Raw genomic sequence first — 17,007 nt, 5'->3', positions numbered from 1 at the left:
GCTAATATAGAGTCACTCACATGTCTGGCTGCAGGTCCAGTGATGCTGCGCCGTTCAGAGACACGATCACACAGCAGAGCAGAAGCGCCACGGAGCAGCACATCGTTCACAGCATCCACATGCAGCAAACACTCTTCAGGGCTTGTGGTCAGCAGGTTTCAGGGGCCCACCGTCCACTTTAAAGTGTCCGTTTACTTCATTATACACTTGTAAGGTGCTGTAGTTAATAACTTTATGAAAGCACTAAACTTTTCTCCTTGCATCGAGCATCCTAGAGTCCTGGAGCTGGTATCCTCAACTGGGAGCTCACTGAGACAGACTGGACAATCGCTCAGCGCTCTTCCAAGCACACTTACTACACACACACACACAGAGAGCGCGCACTCAACCAGTAGGGGCCACGATTGAAACACGACGCCCCATAACATCTCAAATTCTGTGTTTTACATTTGTGAATATCCTTTTGCTTTTGTAATACCACAGTACAAACCAGGTAGCCTAGGTTTTATTCTACTAAATGTAAATGTTTTGTGTTGCCCTTAGTCATTACCACTGTGCCATTTACCAAAACTTAACGCGTCTACTCAGCTGGTGGATCGTGCTTTTTAATGTAATAAAAAAGTCAAACAACTTAAATAGAAATAAATAATTATTAAACAATTGTTTCAAAACATTTCCATCACAGTTGTAATTTGTCCTGCTTTGTGACTGAGGGAATGCAATGCAAAATAAACTGAAACTGAAACGTATTTACAGACTGTGATAATTAACAAACTTTCGCCAGAAGAGAACGTGAAAACCCATGGTGGTGAAAACGCGTGACTTTTAAATAACATACCGAGAGACTTTTATTTTGAAGCGCTTTACGCTCTTTTAGTTTAACAGCGTGTGCCAGCTTCACGCAGGTCTGGGTTGATCTGGTCTGTGCTGTACTGCGGGATGATTGTCTATTTCTAAAAAAAAAAAGCACAAAATAATCGCATTTTACGATAGCATTTCACTTTAACGTGTCTAATCGGTCGGCGGATCTGATCTCGGTGAAGGTATGTGTCTGAAAGATTTGTGATGTGGTTTTCGGTCATGCTTTGGCCCTTTATCAGCTGTCATTGATGTACTCTGGGGCCCTGATGTGCTCATCATCTATTTCCGCAGTTTTACGCCCCAAATATGACACATTAAAGTACTTAACTTAATGTATTTTCTGCTCGTTTTGAATTGATCCACCCAATCATTCAAAACAAAATATTACAAGTGCTTCTACGGTAGTGCTGCTGCTGTCAATGCTGCCTTGTATCCAGCATAAATGAAACTAAAACCGCCCATGTTGATGTTGTTTTTGTTGGCTGACTTTCTGAAACGCAATCCACAATAGCATTCAGTCGGCATGCTTAAGAGATTAAACTTTGGAGTAGCCAGCGTATTCAGTGGCAGTTTGCTTCCTGAAATAGGGTTAATTCCTAACCCTAACCAAGATACAGATGACGGCTGCTTTCCTTTCTATGCTTCATTTTAGCCTGAGGATCTGGGCATAATAGTGCCATGATTGGTTATTTATCTATATTACATAAGTGGTATTATTTAGTTACCACTCAACCAAGCTTACAGTCTAATGAACTCTTTTTGAATCATGGGTAAATGTCACATGCCAGGTAAGACATGTGATTCCGGTTTTGCTGTTTGGAGGTATTTCGTTTTATAATTTGAAAGGAAATATAAGGGATCATCTTTGGATTTTACTTTGGATTAAGCATAACAAAACTAGATCGTTAAGTACAAGTGTTGTTATTGTTAAATGAAACTAAAACTATTATTAATTGTTTTTGGTAATTGAAATAAAACTTGAATGAAATATAAATATTAGTTGAAGAATTTAAAACTAAACTAAAAATTTAAAATGAGAAATGCTGCCTTGGCAATAAGCGAAATAATGAATGAATTGTATTATAAATTAAATAAAGTACTAAAACTGATATAAAAATAGATTAAAGCTTAATAGAAATGTGTTTAAAAAAGCACATTACAAAATAACTAAAACTTTAAGATAAAAACATAAAAATAAACGCGAATGTAAAATACTAATAAATGCTATAGTAGTATAAAGATAATACTAATAAACAATAAAAATAACTATAATTACCTATGCAATAAAATGTAAAGGAAAATAAAGGACCTTTTTCAGGATTATAATCTGGGCATCGTAAGATATGTTGATTGTACAGACCATTGGTGGCAATGGTTCTACGATCTACTTAGGGTTACGAAGCTTTTGTGAAACGCAGCACTGGTTTCTTTTAGCTATCCTGACATGAAACCTTTATTACAGTACAAGAAGGAAATAAAAGAAGAAAATATCAAAACGTTGTAAAATTGTATTTGATTCTTTGAGGATTCCTATTTAATCACATTTGATTGGTTTCAATGTATGATAAAATTCCAATAGGAATTCTGGGCACATTCCTTTAGAATTCTTTTTTGATTGACACATTAAGGTCCTCACATCACAGCCCTCCTCCTCTTTCCCTGTAGATGAATGGAGCGGCGTTCCCCTCTCCCACAGCCGAGATGGCGGAGATGAACCGGATCCACTATGAGCTGGAGTACACAGAGGGCATCAGTCAGAGAATGCGTATTCCTGAGCAGCTCAAAGTGGCTCCGTATGAGTCTGAAGAGCAGGAGCTTCCAGAGCATGAGACGCTCCACACGGCAATGATGCACGTTCCCGAGAGAATCGTGGTGGCAGGTATGAGATGGGAAGATCTTTGTTTGCACGTTACAGTGGGATATAGTGCAGTGATGATGTATTTTTATAGGCCAGCCCAAAAGTTCGCATCACCCTGGGCTGCGTTTCCCAAAAGCATTGTTTAGTTCTAAAAAGCAACAATTAGTTTCTCCTCAACTTAGATTTACGATGCTTTTGGGAAATGCAGCCCTGGTTCTCTCAACAAAAAAACTAATGGAATTTTTCCATTGGCTTTTGGATTATTGCAGGACATAGGCCCTGTGACCAACAAAAGTTCATGATACTCACATATTTTGTTCATCATGATAATCTTCACAAATGAGCACAACTTGTATGACACCAGAAATAAAAAGATAAACATATAAATGGCTATAAACAAACTACACCAAAGTCGCACAACTAAGCTTCTGACAACTTTCACAAAAAAAAAAAAAAAAAAATGTTCGAATAGTTTGCAGGAGTATAATTTTAAACACAATGATGCTGTAAAGCAGACTAGTAAATTTGATGTATTTTATGTTGTAGAATAAAACGTGAAAGTCTTATGCACAGACCTTTTTTAGGCCTTTAACCATAAACCCATTGAAGAAACTAAACAAATGTGTGATAAACACAAAAAAAGAGATAGAACTGGCTATGCCTTACAAAAATGTCATCCCTGCAGCACTATTACATAAAAATAAATAAAAATGTAAAAATTGCTATCAGTGGATCCCAAAATGTAAAAATTCACGAAATCAACAATCCCAAAAATAAAACACCCCAAAATTTTAATTCTGTCTTTTTTTCCTTTCCGAACCTGTTTTAAAAAATATATATATTTTTGTCTAGACAATAAAATGTTGTTTTTGAGCCCAGTGGCTCTTAATTATATATAAAAAAAAAAAAAATTCTCCAGAATATCTTCTTTTGTGTTTTATATAAAAACTAAAGTCATAGATTTGGTCAATTTCATTTGCTGACCAATTGTCAAAGGGTTGAATGTCTGATCATTTGCTCAATCTTTCTTTTTAGGAGACAGTGATGACATGCAGTTTCCCAGAGATCTAGACCTCATCCAATCCACCACACTGGAGTCAACACTGTCCCTCAAGACACCACCTCGGGTCCTGACACTCAATGAAAGGCCCATCGACTTCCTCGAAATGGAGCAGCTGAGCTCCGCCAGTCACCACAATGAAGAAGTAAGTGGGACAGACCAAATTTAGCAAGACGGAAGCGGTGTAAATGTGACCGTTAATGAACGTCACTAAAAAAAGAACAACAGTGTGTCAGCTTGGGTTTAGTAAAATGAGGAACACCTGTCCACTTTCGTTTTTTTCTGCTTCACACAGGTGCGCACGCAATCCAGGACACGGAGAGAGCGCTCGGTCAGCGAGAACACAAGTGTGCATCACAATAGCCAGCTCGCCAGAAACGACTCCATGTGAGTGTTAAGCCACGAATACACACGCATATGTACTTTTGTTTCACCTCTGGCCCTCTCACTCCATTATATGTTTTTTTCCTCCTCCCTGGTGTCTCTCTTTCTCCCTTCATGATGCTGACTCAAAGGGGGTGAGTTAGAACCATGCATGTATATTGTTTAGTTTCAAGCCCTTTCGGTTTGGCTTTTGTGCTTTTTTTTAACCTCAGTGCATGTTATTGCATGTACAGGAGTGGCACAATCACACTTGTCAGTCATGGTCAAGACCAATTTTATCACAACTTGTGATATTGGTCAGTGTAGTTTAGAGTTGCTTTGTCAGTCAATTTCTCTCATGCTGTGACTGCATGACAGCTCTATTCTACTCTATTGTTTTCTATTCTATTCTAATGAATGGCCACTCCTGGCATTGAGAAGCTGTTCACACGGAGGGTTTGTACTTAAAAAAACAGATCAGTCATTCTCCTTTAACCGGTTGTTTGCTTGTTTTGACATGGTGTTTTCTGATTGGCTGGGCTGTCAGTAAAAGTACGTAAACCCACCATTGACCAGCATCTCTTTTTCTTTTTATGGACCCCAATAAAATGAAGACTAGTGCAGCTTCTGCTACTAATCTAAATGCTTCACGTCCATCAGCCAAACTGTTTTATTAAATTTTACTCTTAATTTAGATTTAGTAAAAAAAAAAAAAACATTTTAACAGAATCTACTAATATAACATAATATAATATAACACATGCACACTACCGTTTTTAAAAGTGTAGGGTCAGTACATAAGAGATTAATAATTTTATTAAGAAAGGATGCATTAAATTTATCAAAAGTGACTGTAAAAATATTTATGATGATACAAGATTTCTATTTTGAAAAAGGTATGTTCTATTTATCAAAGAATCCTCAAATAAAAGTATCACAGTTTCTATGAAAATATTAGGCAGCACAACTGTTTACAACATTGATAATAGTCAGCATATTAGAATGATTTCTGAAGGATCATGTGACACTGAGCATTGGAGTAATGGCTGCTGGAATTTCAGATTTGCATCACAGGTATAAATTACATAAATAGAATATAGCTATTTTAAATTGTAAAAATATTTCATAACTGTTTTTTAATCAAATAAATGCTTGCAAATACTCCTTGGAGAGCATACGAGACTCAAATATCAAAATCCTACCGACCCTAAACTTTGAATTGTAGTGTATTCAATTATTTAACAATATTAACTAATACAATGGCAATAAACAAAATTAATTATATGAATTAACAGTACACAAACTCAGTGTTTGGCAGTTCTAATAAATTCATCTGTGATGCAAAAACATTATTGCTAAACTATTCAAAGGATATAATATAAAAATATTATTGTACCATACAATAACAAAATGTATATATGATAAATCATTTTTAAATAAAACAATATATATTATTACAGTATATAACCCTTATTTTATACAGATTATAGTAGTATGAACAATTGTGCTTAATAATAAAACATTTTTCCCTCAATTATTTTTTTCTGGGGTTGGTGAAATGTGACCTGGACGTGAGATTCACCTAACAAATACCTGAGCTGTTTTTGATGTGCACCATTTTTAAAGCAGACCATTTTATGGATCTCAGTGAAGTTGTGTCTGTTTGGATTAGTGTAGATGGATTCAGTGGTTCAGTAAACAGCCTCATCGTTAGTCTGATTTGAGTTCAGCCGTTTCAAATCTGCTTTTGAGGTTGTGATACTAAGAGACTGCTTTGTGTGTTTGTGTTGTTAAACGATGAGAGTTTGCTTGTTGAAGGGTTTGTATTGGGCTTGTGAACCTTTTGTATATATGGTGAGGCTGTTGCCCATCTGTTGCAGTCTTTATTTTCTTCCTCCGACTTCTATTTCATTCTTTCTCCTTTTATTTCCTTCTTTCTGAAACCTAAAATTTGTTTGACTTTCTCTCTCACTTGTATCTTCTACTTTTCCTCTCTTGTTCTTTCGTTGCCCTCTCTCTCTCTCTCTCTCTCTCTTTCTCTGTGGTTCGGTTAGTATGACTCCCTCCCCCTCTGCTGCATTGCGCACTATGGCTCCTCTCGGTGGTGCCGAGGATGGGTATAACCTCTTCAGCGCCCGCGGCGTCCTTTCCTTCATCCAGTCCACCACACGTCGGGCCTACCTTCAGGTCCTGGAGGTCCTGGACGAGAACCAGCGCAGGTGACCTTTGACATCAGACCCCTGAATCTGCCCTGACAGACTGACTTTTGGCTAAATTAGCTGTTGCTTCACCGATTAACTAATCAGATTAATCCAGGAGCAAAGTCCTCTACGACTGATAGACATTCACGTGTCATTCTGATAAACTGATTTGGAGAGAAAATGCACTGAGGATATTTGCACTGACAGACAAACAATTCTCTTTTGAACTGCAAAGTAGAAAACCCTACATATTAAAATTTGAAGAGGTAGTTTGTTAAACGACAGCTTTATCTCTGTGTTGTTTGCTGTTGGATGTGGACATGGTGCTTTCTTAAACTCCATTTCTTTCTCAGCCTCTCGGTTTGGGGTTTTATGTTTAGCATGAGTAGAAATGCGCACAAGATTTTATTTCTTTCTCTTTTGTTGGAATCCTTTCCTTTTCCCCTGAGCTATTAGATTTCAGTTAAAATTACACAAGCAGTTTGTGGCATTGCTGTATAGTTTATAAAGAAATGTTTGTGTTCTTTACTAAGTTTAATCTATATTGACAGCATTTGTGGCATGATTGCCACTAAAAATATATTTTTTATCATTTTATTTAAAGGGTTACTCCACCCCAAAATGAAAATTTTGTCATTAATCACTTACCCCCATGTCGTTCCAAACCCGTAAAAACTTCGTTCGTCTTCGGAACACAATTTAAGATATTTTGGATGAAAACTGAGAGGCTTGTGACTGTCCCATTGACTGCCAAGTAATTATCACTGTCAAGGCCCAGAAAAATAAGGACTTTATTCAACAATTCATCTCATCTGCGTTAGCGTAGCGCCATTTTGGAGAATATCCGCTGGACACAAATAGCGTATGCTGTTCTGTGTCAGCCATACCACAAGGATTCGCTGTTTTCGTTCAAATCAAAGCGTAAATACACATAGAAGGCGTATCTGTGTGGTGCTGCTGACACAGAACAGTATACGCAGTTTGCGTCCAGCGGATATTCTCCAAAATGGCGCTGCGCTGACGCAGATGAGATAAATTGTTGAATAAAGTCGTTATTTTAATTTCTTTGCATAGAAAAAAAATATTCTCGTCGCTTCATAAAGTTCAGATTGAACCACTGATGGCAGATGGACTATTTTGACGATGCTTTTCATTAGGCTTGCTGCGATAGACAGTGTTGGCGGTGATACCGGTGTTAAGCCGCAACTTGCCCACCGTCCCTCACCGTCATTTTAATTGTTTTTATAGTTATAAAAATAATTTAGTTCAGTTAGAGAACAGACACTACAATTAGAACTGAACACGGCTGCTCAATGCAGCACATCGAACAAACAACAGTCGCACATCACAAATCAGATTTCATTTATCACGTGAGGAGAGCTGACTGTCAAGAAGAGGTGAGACAGACAAGACGATGGCAGAAGAGTTTCAAAACTAAATGTAAAAGTGCCTGTTTAAAAAATATTTCAAAAGCCTGTTGACCTGCCATTTATCTAAGGTGATATTGGAAGGTTTTTTTGGGGGGCGGTTTGTGTGTTTTAACATTTGTTTCTCATTTATTTGGTTCCATGGTATTTGCTGATTTTTATTTTATTTAAACTGTGATATTTTTTCCCATTATTTTACATCAAGATGTATGCAGTCCGTGCCTCCAAACTTTCTTAATCGCTAATAAACGTTCTACGTTTTATAATTATTTGTTCCTCGGTCTTTACTGATTTTTAGTTTTGTAGCCTATACCTATTTAAAATTTGTACGTCATTTTATATTAGGCATATAGCATGGTGTATTTTTATTAGTTTTGTTAATAAAAGTTAGCGCTATGTTCTACGTTGTATTTTGTTGTTGCTTGAATTGAATTCAAGCAATCGATGCCGAATTGCCGCTAATTTAAAAGTGAAAGTACGGTGCAATGCACAAGTTATTTAAGCAAAGGAAAGCGAGGAAAAGAGGGAAAACTCAAACGGTGATACCGGTATTACCGGTGTTGTCACACGTCGATTAATCGGTGGGAAAATTTCCTCACCGTCACAACCCTACTTTTCATACTTTTCTGTGCCTTGACGGTGTAATTTACTTGGCAGTCAATGGGACAGTCACAAGACTCCCGGTTTTCACCAGTAGGTAGCGGCAGGTGTCTGTTTTAATGAATGAGTCATTTATTCATTCATTCAACCGATTCATTCAAACTGCTGATTCATTCAGAAACGAGGCAAGTGACTGTCCTTATGAATGAACCACTGAATCATTGACTCACTCGATTCGTTCATAAACGTGGATTCATTCAGTAACGAAACTCGGAGACATACAACAGTTCTGCTGTGCCTTTGATCGGAACTATTTTCGTCAGCGAAATTGAGCAAACACAGTCAATATTTTGTCTAAAATCTAAGTCACTTAATTTTATAAAATCAAAAAAAAAACTATTTTATAAAATCAGTGTCACATTGAAATCGTGTTGATATTGATATTCGGGGAAACTTCATGGCTGTATAATGTTGCTTATCTGAATCATATTTTGTAAATATCTTTTCTTTTTTTATTTCTACCGCAGTATGCATCTATACATTTCTGTGAGTTACTTTGTGTGTGCTGTCTCTCTCACACACTCACTCAGGCTGTGCAAGCCTCATCTGGCACGACAGAAATACATTATCAGTCGCCGTTTACACTGAATGCCTGCGCCGCTGGCAATAAAAGGATCGGCTCGGAATCGGCTAGACGTGAGACTGATTGGCCGATTCTGATCACTGGCCAGTCAATTGGTGCATCTCTAATCTAAAATATCTTAAATTATGTTCCGAAGATGAATTAAGCTTTTACGGGTTTGGAACGACATGGGGGTAAGTGATTAATGACAAAATTTTCATTTTGGGGTGGAGTATCCCTTTAAATTAAGAAAAAAATCACAGCTGTATTTATATGTTATTATTATATTTTACTACTGCATTTTTCCTTAAAATATATACACACACACACACATTTATTTGATCAAAAATACAGTAACATACATTATACAGTAAAAATGAAGTAACTATTGTTGTAACACATTTTAAAATGTAATTTATTGCTGTGATGTAATTTAAGCTGAATTTCTTGCAGCCATTACTTCAATCTTCAATATCACATGATCCTTCTGAAATCATTTTAATATGCTGATTTGCTGCTAAAGAAACAATTCTTATTTTCATTTTTTCTTTGGTAAACAATATTATGCCACAAATGCTGTGAATTGATACAGCCTTAAATTGAATACAGAACATTCCTTTCATTTTGGTTTCTGTGAATACCTGCACAGTTGGTATTCATGAGCTCATTTCCTGTGCCCTGTGACCTGCTTGGCTTCTCGTTAGTAGCTTTCAGAATGGCATTAACTTCAATTCCACTGACAGGCACTGTAGGTTTGTGTAAAACCACTGTGTGAAAACGAGACTAAATTTTTGTGTTTACATCTGTGCAGTTGGCTGCTTTACCATAAAATCATAATTTCTTTTGCAAGTTTTATTTGATTAGAAAACGTTGACATGGTTTGTGAGACAAAAACCACCTGCAGTATATACATATTATATACCATTTGAAGTGCATGTTATTAAAGTTGTCTGTCTGTCTGTCTATGTCTTCTTTTGTCCTTTCCCTCTCTTACTTTCTCCATATCCGCTTCTCAGCAAGCCATCTCTTAGAGGGGGTTCAACCCTCTCTAACCCCCAGCATGACAACAGGTAACTTCCTCTCATCTCTTCCCTCTCATCTGTTTTTTCTCTCGATTTGTTTTTCTCTCTATCCTCTCAATACAATCTCAGTATCTTATGAAATGAAATAATGTTTTTGACAGGCATGCCCTGGCCACACTGGACTCGACTCTGGAGGGAGGAGCAGACGACATGGCTGTTGTGGATGCCACCTCTCTACGCAGACAGGTTATATTCTGCTCTTTAATATTGTACAGGGTTTAAAAAATACATGTAAAAGTAGAATTAAAAAAATTAAAGACCCATTTTAGGTACACTACCTTTCAAATATTTTTGAAAGAAGTCTCTTTGGCTCACCAAGGCTGCATTTATTTGATCAAAAATACAAAACCTGTGATGGCAAAGTTGAATTTTCAGCATCATTACTCCACTCTTCAGAGTCACATGATCCTTCATAAATCATACAAATGTGCTGATTTGGTGCCTTAAGAAACATTTGTATTATTGTCAATGTTAAATACAGTTGTGTTGATGAATATTTGTGCGGAAACCTTGATACATTTTATTTCCAGGATTCTTTGATTAACAGAAACATAATTTATTTATGAGAACATAATTTATTTATTCATTTAACATTATAAATGTCTTTACTCGCACTTTTGATCAATTTAATGCATCCTTGCTGAATAGAAGTATGAATTTCTTTCAGTAAAATCTTACTGACCCCAAATTTTTAAACAGTAGTCTGTGTAATTGCGCATTACTTGACCTGAGCGATGGAGGGGTTTATTCATTTCTTTGATTTCTTGTCATTACAGATTGTTAAGCTGAACCGGCGTTTGCAGCTCTTGGAGGAGGAGAACAAAGAGAGAGTCAAGCGAGAAATGATCATGTATTCCATCACTGTAGCTTTCTGGCTTATCAACAGCTGGGTTTGGTTCCGTCGCTAAAGCAACAGGGACTCTGCAATGTGGGAGGGGCAAAATCAAACCTTCGCCCCTCTGTTATATGTGTCAAACTTTAGCCGTATTTTTTTAATGGCTAAAATGTTTTATTTTCTTCACAGTAAGAGCGGTAAAGTCAGAGATAGCTTTTGTGTTGTTGTTTGGGTTTTTCTGTCTGGTTTCATTTTATTATTATAAATATGTATTTATACTTTTTTTCTATTTGTACAACTGTACAATTGTTCTTTTTCTTGGTTTTGTACATATTTAATTACTTTTTTTTTTGTTTATGTTTTTCTGCGTAAGTCGAGCATGAACCAGATGTATATATTACTTCATCTGTCTTTAAGCTTTGGGTGTAATCATTTATTTTTCCATAGGTTTACTATACAAATTAGTACAATATTATGTCAACTTTTACAAAGACCAATGGAATGGAATGCACTGATATGGAATAGTCAAAAAAAAAGCATATAATAAGAATATTTACAGACTGTTGTGATTTTAGGTACGTTATGTACATCTGTATGTTACTTGCATCGGCATAGAAACCATACTTGTTAAGTGTGAGTTTAGTCCTGGTCATTATTTATGTAAATTATCGTAATATGCTGATGTTGTTATTTCTGCTCATTTTCTGCAGGATATTACTGAAATGATACACATTCAGTTTTCCTCTCACAGAGCCATGAACATTGTATTACAAATGCTTTTATTTGAATAAATGACAACAGTAGTGAACTGCACTCTATCTTGTCTGCTTCTAATCTTCTGGATTTGCTTGTTTGTTTAATTTCTGAAGGTGAAGTATAATTTTTGGTTTTAAGCATGACCGATTAAGAGTAAAAAAAAAAAAATCTTAGTGATTTAAAAATATGTACTTACTATTTTAGTATTTATTTTTATACTACTATAATATTCATATTTAAATATATATTATATATATATTATGTTTTAGTCAATTTTATTAGGCGATTTTGTCATTTTTATATAGATTTAATTATATTCATTTTAGTTTATTTGTCGTAATTGTAGTCGTTTTGCTTATTTCAGTTAGTTGCCAAGGAAATATTTTTGTTTGCATTTAAGTTTTTCATCTAATATTTGTATATTTTGTCTATTTTTTTATTTAAGCTTTTCATATAATAATTATGTATTATTTATTATGTATTTGTTTCAGCTTTATTTTATTTACCAGAACAAAAAAAAATATATAGTTTTAATTAACAAATAACTACTCTAGAACTTATATTAAGTACCATGGTCATTCATACTTTTTATATTGTACTAATAAGTAATTGCCATATTGATGATTATTAAAAATAAATGTATTACACAAATTCGGGTAGTTTTAATCACTTGTGGCAACATTTTAATTTCTCATTTATGGAGCCCACCTTGACAAATGGCACAAACGCAGTGCTCCAGACACGTGGTGGCGCTGTGGACAGTTTCCTTCCCGCTTTCTGACGCTCTTTCGCGGACTGTGCAGTGTCAGGTCGCGGCTGTCATGGCGGCGTGCAGGGCGCTCGTGAGTCGCGCTGTATTACCTCTGCATTTCCATCATGTGTGCAGAGGAGTGATGCTCACACACATCAGAGAGAAGAAGAGATGGATGAAGGCTTACACGCTCATCATGGAGAGGAAGAGAAAGATGGAGGGACCTCCACCTCCAAAGCCACGGTCAGTAGAACATCTCAAGGCCACTTATGATACTCTCCGGCTGCGTCTCAAATCATAGTGAGCTGCCTACCTAGACATTATATTTGGGCGTTTTAGAGCATGTCTGTGATCCCAACAAAATGCTGTCTAGGTAGGCAACACACTAGGTTTTGAGTAACAGCCAGTAAATATCAATATAAACGCGTTATGTATTGATCAGTTTACGGATAAATTAGATTGTTGGTGATATTTTGTGTCTCTTATTCTCCTCATTTGTTTGTATTGTGAGCACTAAACCTGCAGATGTGTTACCCCATGCATTCTAGTCGTTACTTTATCCTGTCATCTGTTCGGGGCTGAAATAGTAGCACATTTTTTATAATTTCCTGTCAATTAAAGGCTTTTCACTTAATACACTTTAACAAAGTATACACTGCGGTAATGAAAATGCATGACTGATACTCGAATTATTGGTATTTTTACGTTTTAGACTAGGAGCATGTTATTTTGAAAACAAAAAAAACAAATGCAATGGCAGTACATACAGTATATTAATACTATTAATTGGTTTGAGGAATATAATAAATAGTATATCTTATCTTATCTTAGGCCTTTTTGAAATGATTGGCATTGATAAACCTTAAAGGGATAGTTCGCCCAAAAATGAAAATTCTGTCATTTACTCATTTAATTTTTTCTTTTTTTTTAAATGTATAATCAACTTAAATGGCATCAAATTACACACCTGTGTGTGTGTGTGTTTCTGTGAATTGTGGGGATTTTCCATAGACTTTTAAACTGACCAAATGATATTTTCTATCCCCTAACCCTAAACTTACCCCTTACAGAAAACCTGTTTGCATTGTTTTGCTTTCAGATAAACATCATTCACGCATTTTCACATCTGTCACAATGTCAAAAATGAACAAAAATGTGTGTGTGGGGGGCTGTGTGTTATTTTATGCGCACCTCTTTAACCCTCTTTTCTCTTCCCGTCAGCTCCCAGCAGCCAAACTTTGATTATCATGCTGAAGTGGAGGCTTTCAGTGCCCGACTGCAGGAGAGTTTCTCTCTGGAGCTTCTGAAGATGGCGTTTGTGAGCGCGTGTTACCTGCGATCTGAGGAGGAGAGGAGGCGAGCGTTGGGCCTTGATTTGGAGACGACTGCCCTCAACCTGAAAGACAACGGCGAGCTGTGTGTGCACGGTCAACAGTTCACAAAGGTGAGAACACTGATGAGTCTTATGCTCAAAAATTGGTATGATATTCTTATTCCTCTCCTTCCATTGTTTTGTACAGGGTTTCCTCAGTGACTGGTGCAGGGGCAGCTTTCCCAGCCTGCCTGAAGAGGGTGTGGCAGCTGTCGTCGGCCACCTGACAGGGTCAGAGGTCATGTGTCACGTCGCACGGAACCTCGCAGTGGAGGATTTGACGATGAGTGCAGAGTTTCCTGTTCCAGATGAAGCCCTGCAAGGAACGTTCTTTGCTGTGATTGGTGCTCTGGAGCAGAGCAGCGGGCCTGTGCGAGCCGGGCTTTTCATTAGAGTAAGACAAGAGTCCTCTTAAAGTTAACTTTTCATGTTTTTTTTTTTTTTCTATGAAATTATATGCACTACTGGTCAACATTTTGAATAATAATTAAGATTTTTACCAAGACAGAATTTATTTGGCCAGAAATACAATGAAATAGGAACATTGTGAGCATTATAATTTAAAATAACATATTTAATTTTATATTAAATTGTTTAATTTTAGAATATATATATATATATATATCTGTCTATAGATACATCATTTTAATATATTTTATTTATAATAAATGTTTTTATGTATATTTTGTGAGTGTGTGTGTGAAATAATTTAACTAATAAAAACAAAATTTCTAATTATATAATTATAGAATGTTTATATTTTTGATTGTTATTATATTATAAGATTTTTACCGAGATAGCATTTATCTGGCCAGAAATACAGTAAAACAGTAATATTGTGATGTATCATTATAATTTAATATAATAATTAATTTTAGAATAACATACGTTTATATTTTTATTTTTAAATTTTGAATAATTATATATATATATATATATATATATATATATATATATATATATATATATATATTATTTCTTATTTTTTTATTTTTATTTTTTTTTTTTAAATACAGTCATGGCCAAAAATATCAGCACCCTTGGTAAATATGATCAAATAAGGTTGTGAAAATTAATCTGCATTGTTAATCCTTTTGATCTTTTATTTAAAAAATTCACAAAAATCTAACCTTTCATTGGATAATAAGAATTTAAAATGGGGGGAAATATCATGATTTCTGTGAATTTTTTTAATAAAAGATCAAAAGGATTAACAATGCAGGTTAATTTTCACAGCTGCCTTTGATCATATTTACCAAGGGTGCCGATATTTTTGGCCATGACTGTATGTATACATATTTATCATATAACTATACTTGTATATCTGTCTATCTATATTGATATATCATTTAAATGTTTTATTTATAATAAGTGTGTGTGTGTGTGTGTGTGTGTGATTTTAAAATTAATTTAAAAAATAAAATTTCTAATTGTAATTATAGAAGTTTTTTATTTTATTATATATTTTTAATTGTTTTATTTTATTACATTGCATTACATTATATGTGTTACAGACCATAATCTTTGTGCACTTATTGATCCATTTGTTGGGTGTGTGGTTTTGCAGGATTTCCTGGTGACTCAGCTAATAGGGAAAGATCTGTTTGACATGTGGAAAGTGGTTGATCCCATGGGGCTGCTGGTTAAAGAACTGACCCGTAAAGGTATAGCTTTACCTGAGCCCCGCCTCATCCGGTCTGCTGGCGCCAGTACCGTCCTCCCTCTCTATTTCGTCGGGCTTTACAGGTATGACACAAGGGTTAATAAACTGCATAAGGTCATTGTTAATTTCACTGATAAGTTAGTAACAGAAAATTAACATTTGCAAAGCATTGTGTAATGTCACACTGCTATGCATCTAAACCCTGATCTATATTCTCCGCAGTCTGTAAATAAAGCTCTAGTTGATTAATCTGAAGTGTCATTTCAGGGTCGAGTCAGATTTATTCTGGTCTTTACTCCAGGAAACAATTTCAGACACACTGCTATGGCAAATAATCAGTACTCTTCTCAGTTTAGGTTTTTGATTGATTTTTAAAATGCCAAATCTTTTTTTGTGTCAGTGACCGTAAGCTGCTGGCTCAGGGTCCAGGCGAGACTGTCCTAGCAGCCGAAGAGGAGGCAGCGCGCGTGGCTCTGAGGAAACTCTACGGCATCACCGAGAACCGCAGACCGTGGGACTTCAGTGCACCCCGCGGGCAGCTTCAGAAGCCCAGCGCACAGGCTCTCACCAGCGGATAAATGACAGACTCCAGCGGTCAATGTTTTGTACTGTGGCTTGAAGAGCAGATTCCAGTGGGAGCCAAAATATGTACATTCATCATCATCTGCTTATGTAGGTTGAAACTCGATTTCATTTGCTGAAATGTGTCCGTCGGGTCACTGGAGTCCAATTTAATATCCCAGAAAGACTGAAACTCTTGATGTACCACATACTAGGATAATTCAAAACATCATATACATCTACATTAAGAGCATTCATCTGTTCTGCAGGTGCACGTTCTTTCATCTATTGCTGCATATTATTGATGGATATAAATGGTAAGCTTCATTGCTTATAAAAGTTTGAACAAAATGTTCCATTTGAAGTGTTCAGTCTGGATAGAACTTTTTGTGTTGTCATGTATACTGGTTTTGCTCAGTGGTTCTAAGTTGGTCACCATAAAGATGTTTGACTCATCTAATCAGCCAGATTCTTAGTTGGCCAGCACGAGTGGTGATTAGAAATGCAGATAACTGCTCTTCTGTTGTTAAACTATATTTAATATTATCTTTGAATATTTTTTATCTTACAGTATTCAACCTACCGTTCTTTACATCTTTACATAATCTTAATGAACCCTAATGAGTAAACCACCATATTCATGTTTTAAATGCCAGTCAAACTTAATAAAATGAACTTGTAATATAAACCAATCTGTCACTTGGAGTTTAACTTAATAGAATTATAAAAAGTTTCAGTAGGTTTTCCTTCAGTTGCATCATCTTTCATTTTGATTTCCTTAACACAGTCAAATATTGTAGTTGCACTGTATAAAGAGATGAATTCTTGTGAATTGTCTTGCGGTTCACAATTCTTTTAATGTCTAAATTTTACTGAAACCAATTTGGTGTACACTGTAAAAAAAAAATAATAATAATTTTCAAGGTGTATATAACACATTATTGGAGTATGTTTTACAAGAAAATACAATTTCAGGCTTTCTACTTGAAAATTGC

At 35.7% G+C, this 17,007-nt stretch overlaps 2 protein-coding genes across 4 annotated transcripts; both read left to right on the top strand.

Annotated features, from left to right (window-relative positions):
- Nucleotides 1–872: 872 nt before the first annotated feature.
- On the top strand, nucleotides 873–11,722 carry mffa (mitochondrial fission factor a). Of its 3 annotated transcripts, XM_058744638.1 has the most exons (8): nucleotides 873–1,043; nucleotides 2,527–2,740; nucleotides 3,755–3,924; nucleotides 4,075–4,166; nucleotides 6,197–6,361; nucleotides 10,009–10,062; nucleotides 10,176–10,260; nucleotides 10,851–11,722. In XM_058744638.1, the coding sequence occupies exons 2-8, from the start codon at nucleotides 2,527–2,529 to the stop codon at nucleotides 10,980–10,982; spliced, it is 912 nt and encodes a 303-aa protein (XP_058600621.1). In that variant the 5' UTR covers nucleotides 873–1,043; the 3' UTR covers nucleotides 10,983–11,722. The 3 variants fall into 3 exon arrangements, with proteins under 3 accessions (XP_058600621.1, XP_058600618.1, XP_058600619.1); XM_058744635.1 differs by lacking the exon at nucleotides 6,197–6,361; XM_058744636.1 differs by lacking the exons at nucleotides 6,197–6,361; nucleotides 10,009–10,062.
- Nucleotides 11,723–12,391: 669 nt separating this feature from the next.
- On the top strand, nucleotides 12,392–16,700 carry mrpl44 (mitochondrial ribosomal protein L44). The gene is made up of 5 exons (XM_058744656.1): nucleotides 12,392–12,659; nucleotides 13,638–13,860; nucleotides 13,937–14,182; nucleotides 15,356–15,534; nucleotides 15,852–16,700. The coding sequence occupies exons 1-5, from the start codon at nucleotides 12,487–12,489 to the stop codon at nucleotides 16,027–16,029; spliced, it is 999 nt and encodes a 332-aa protein (XP_058600639.1). The 5' UTR covers nucleotides 12,392–12,486; the 3' UTR covers nucleotides 16,030–16,700.
- Nucleotides 16,701–17,007: the final 307 nt, after the last annotated feature.

Source organism: Onychostoma macrolepis, chromosome 15 (assembly GCF_012432095.1).
Source record: "Onychostoma macrolepis isolate SWU-2019 chromosome 15, ASM1243209v1, whole genome shotgun sequence".
Lineage (NCBI taxonomy): Eukaryota > Metazoa > Chordata > Actinopteri > Cypriniformes > Cyprinidae > Onychostoma > Onychostoma macrolepis.
The sequence above is the reverse complement of the archived record's forward strand: the minus strand, read 5'-3'. Positions and strand labels throughout refer to the sequence as shown.

What these genes read in the sequence shown, in the direction of transcription:
- mffa (XM_058744638.1), top strand. Translation starts at nt 2,527, where the DNA reads ATGAATGGAGCGGCGTTCCCCTCTCCCACAGCCGAGATGGCGGAGATG. An exon ending in CCAGTCACCACAATGAAGAA is followed by an intron (nt 3,925 to 4,074) that starts GTAAGTGGGACA and finishes TGCTTCACACAG; the next exon opens with GTGCGCACGCAATCCAGGAC. An exon ending in AACCCCCAGCATGACAACAG is followed by an intron (nt 10,063 to 10,175) that starts GTAACTTCCTCT and finishes TGTTTTTGACAG; the next exon opens with GCATGCCCTGGCCACACTGG.
- mrpl44 (XM_058744656.1), top strand. Translation starts at nt 12,487, where the DNA reads ATGGCGGCGTGCAGGGCGCTCGTGAGTCGCGCTGTATTACCTCTGCAT. An exon ending in GAGCCGGGCTTTTCATTAGA is followed by an intron (nt 14,183 to 15,355) that starts GTAAGACAAGAG and finishes GTGGTTTTGCAG; the next exon opens with GATTTCCTGGTGACTCAGCT. An exon ending in TATTTCGTCGGGCTTTACAG is followed by an intron (nt 15,535 to 15,851) that starts GTATGACACAAG and finishes TTTTTGTGTCAG; the next exon opens with TGACCGTAAGCTGCTGGCTC.